The following is a 3,795-nucleotide window of genomic DNA, read 5'->3' on the forward strand; positions in this document are numbered from 1 at the left end:
TTTGTCTGTGCAGACGTCGAGACCACCATGGTCGGCTGAGCAGCAGGGCCCCGCCACCACTTTCCGCATTCATTCGGGAGCATAGCGGTCTTAGAAAAAAAAGAGAAAAAAGCCAACCCCTGCTCGGTGCGCTCACATTCCAAAAACCCAGCACGCGCTTTGTACACTACAAAACCGAGAGAGTCGCTAGAATCAGTGCTGCACTCGAGCACGGATATCGGGGGTCGGATTTCAGTTGCCAACACTGTACTACCGTAAGTACATGCAGACGTTTCTCGTTTCAACTTCCTCAAACTCATGAATACAGCTGTGATAAGGAAAGAGAACGAATACGAGCTTTGCTTTTCATCGTGCAGCTGTAAATCATGTGAACATGAAATGAAAGTGAAGATCACGTCCATCGAATATCCCAAAATGTGGACGTGTTGTTACTAGCAGAAGCTACCATTCCTTACCCAAGAGAAACCAGCGATGCGGTGGATCTGACGGAGAGTGTTAGCTGACGAACGTTGTCGGCTAGCGTTGCAGCTTGCTCATCCATGGGGTTGGAGCTGCACAAACGAGAGCATAGTATACAAATTAAGTTCCTCTTTCAAGCCACCGAGCACAGCCATATCGTAAGTACAGGACACATGTTTAACTCGGGTACTGAGCCAACAAATATACTTAAAATAGAAGAAATCACATGGAAACGAGTTATGAAGCAACTATCCACCACTGTAACAACTGCAGTGCAATTTCAGACCGCTTATTATCTTGTTACAGCCGTGGATAGTTGCTTCATAACTCGTTTCCATGTGATTTCTTCTATTTCTCTTAAAAAACGGAGTTTAAGATGGATCTTGTTTCTCTTATAAATGAAGGCAAATGACTTGTTGCTAGAGAACTCCCCGTGGCTCAAGCTTTCCAAAAAGCCCATGATTGCCTGTCATGCGAATGGGTCGCAGTGTGTCACTGGGACTGAAATTGTGTCCATGTTGTCCGCCGGAAAGGGTTTTAAAAAGGAATTCTGTGGAAGTGCTTTAGGTTTTGAGGATGTGTTCGGCCACAACTGCCAAATGCCAGAATTCTCTCCAGCAGTATTTGTTGCCCTCAATCCCACGCGCCACATACATTGGCGCCGTGACATAGTCAGTGCTAAAACACAACAAAATGTGTGCTGATTCACAAACAACGGACGTGAACGGCTGAGTAGCTGCAACTTTAAAAGTTTGACGCATCTCAGCGATCATCAGGCAGCGACATCCACATTGTTTGTGTATACTGCTCTGCACGTTTGCGTACACCGAGCACTCTACTTCATGCTGCCTTGACTGGCTCTGTCTGTGCACAGAGTCATGTAACTGACTAAGTCTTCAAATTTTCGGCCCGTTCAAATTTCGGCCTGCCAGGGATAAACACACATTTCGGCCTGTACTGCTGCTGCCTGTATACACTGTCACACTGAACCTTGTAGAACAAAACTTCGCGCGCACGCTCGCAACAAATTGTTGGCCAAAAATGCCCAGGCTGAAAATAGCCGAAAATAAATATGCGCGAAATATTTTTCGACTTAGAGTATTTGTCAAGCCTAAGTGTAACAAGGAAGCATGATGGCATGTTCCATGGGTTCTGGACTAACCTCATGATGGAAGATGTTAGAGTGATGGTCGGTGACTCCAATGTCAGGTTACTACCGTCCAATATGTAAGTAAGACGGCTCTAAGAGAGAGAGAGAGAGAGAGAGAGAGAGAGAGAGAGAGAGAGAGAGAGAGAGAGAGAGAGAGAGAGAGAGAGAGAGAGAGAGAGAGAGTGTGTGTGTGCGTGCGTGTGCGTGTGCGTGTGCGTGTGTGTGTGTGTGTGTGTGTGTGTGTGTGTGTGTGCGAGAGAGAGAGAGAGAGAGAGAAATGAAGAGAGAGAGAGAGCAAAAATTAGCACAGCCATGCAAACAGACAGATGTAGAGAGAGACAGATGGACAGAGAAACAGACGCACAGATGTACAGACAGACGAACGTGGTGCGATGTTGAGAAAATCTGCCGAGAATGACACAAACGAATGTCCCTTCATCAAGGAGAGAATTTATTGATGTCCTTTATGTTCAAGCGGTAGTTTGGAGGGGTCAAAATAGTTTCGCAATCTATACCTTCGCATGCAAGGACGCAAATCCACACAATCAAGTACACACTTCCTTTCATCAAGAGAGAAATAGTTCTTCATGTTCCACTTAGTTTTCCGTTCCTATGCAAAGACTTTTTACACCATGTGCACGTAAACACACGCGCACACATACACACACATAATTATATACACCCACACCACATGAACACATGCGCGCACACACACACACGCACGCACACACACACACACACACACACACCAAAGACCTCCGCGTACTTACAGCTCTGCCGGGGTAGAGGGTTCTACGTGGTCGACACTGAGTGAAGGCAGTCGGGTATGCACGGCTTGTGCATGGCAGAATCTGTCAGCATTGTGGATAGAAAACACACAAAGGAAGAAAGACATGAAGGTACCCAGAACCTGGACATATACCCACTTTTCCCAATGCAAACACATGCATAAATGGCAAATGCACACCCTTCACCCCGCTTCCTGGAGAAAAATGCACGCACGCTTGCAGGTATGCACACATACATTTATATCAAGAGTAGATAAACAAGAGTGTGCAACTCCGGATCTCTTCTGCACAATCTGCAAATACCCCTGCCCGCGGCGGAATTTTTCGTTGACGTCACCTTTTTTTCAGATAAACGCGCATTTTGCCGGGGAGCAGTGTGAGAGCACATGTTGGGCACCGACCTTGTGATGAAAAGCCCGGCCAAGTGCACGAGGCAAAACTTTCCAAAAGACTCGCTGCTCGTGCGTCGTCGAAAAGATTACGTCAACAAAAAATTCCACCCCGGGCCAACCCATCCCGGAGTTGCACACTCTTGTTTATCTACTCTTGGTTATACGTATGGATCAGAGAGTAAACTAGACTAGCTAGTTGAACTGCCAAACCACCAGGATTATAACCAACAAATGAAGGTTATACACATGCCGGAAACGAAGTAGACAATTACAACTACAAAAGCCAATCCATTATAAAATCCAATAGTCGATATATTACAACACCACTAGTCGAGATACTTCAACACCACTTGTCAATATTTTACAACTCCACAAGTTGCATGGTACCCACCTCGCCCTCGCCTGTATCCACGGAAACAGGCGCGTCTAGGTGCAGAGTCAGGTTTGGATTGCAGCCGATCACCGCTCCACGATTCTCTATGGTGAGCGTCAGCGTTGTCGGAAAGCCCGGGCCGGCGAACACAGTGTTGTCCGAAGCCCGGCTGTAAGTGATAAGGAAACACGAGGGAAAACGATAGAGGTGGTGGACTGCTAGTCATAACTCGTACCTTCTCGGTTCTTTCTCTTTTACATGAAAACTATAGAGGTTGTGTGATTACAGTTGACCATCGATTATCCGAACATCGATGATCCGAACATCGATTATCCGAACATCGATTATCCGAACATCGATTATCCGAACATCGATTATCCGAACATCGATTATCCGAACATCGATTATCTGAACATCGATTATCTGAACATCGATTACCTGATCATTCGCTTATCAGGAATGGGTTTTCAAACCGCACGTGGCTCAGGCTACACATTTTCGTACGGGAGCTTGCCCGAAACGTTAGTTGTTGCAGCGCTCAGTCGCTGCATGTACCACTCACTGTACAGGCTGTACAGTTAACAACTTTAGGGTTCACGGCTTGCCACTAAAAGCACCCGTCACGTGCGCCTC

General features: G+C 46.5%; 1 protein-coding gene across 1 annotated transcript in view; it reads right to left on the minus strand.

Moving 5' to 3' along the window:
* LOC135811223 (uncharacterized) overlaps positions 1 to 3,352 on the minus strand; it is a 13,667-nt gene extending 10,315 nt beyond the window's left edge. Inside the window, exons 1-4 of the mRNA XM_065324417.1 lie at positions 3,181 to 3,352; positions 2,380 to 2,460; positions 1,622 to 1,701; positions 456 to 551 (exon numbers count right to left, since the gene is read on the minus strand). Of these exons, the coding sequence (XP_065180489.1) occupies positions 456 to 551; positions 1,622 to 1,626 (101 nt within the window). The 5' untranslated portion in view covers positions 1,627 to 1,701; positions 2,380 to 2,460; positions 3,181 to 3,352. The remainder of the gene's footprint in view (positions 1 to 455; positions 552 to 1,621; positions 1,702 to 2,379; positions 2,461 to 3,180) is intronic.
* Positions 3,353 to 3,795: the final 443 nt, after the last annotated feature.

Source organism: Sycon ciliatum, chromosome 3 (assembly GCF_964019385.1).
Source record: "Sycon ciliatum chromosome 3, ocSycCili1.1, whole genome shotgun sequence".
Taxonomy (NCBI): domain Eukaryota; kingdom Metazoa; phylum Porifera; class Calcarea; order Leucosolenida; family Sycettidae; genus Sycon; species Sycon ciliatum.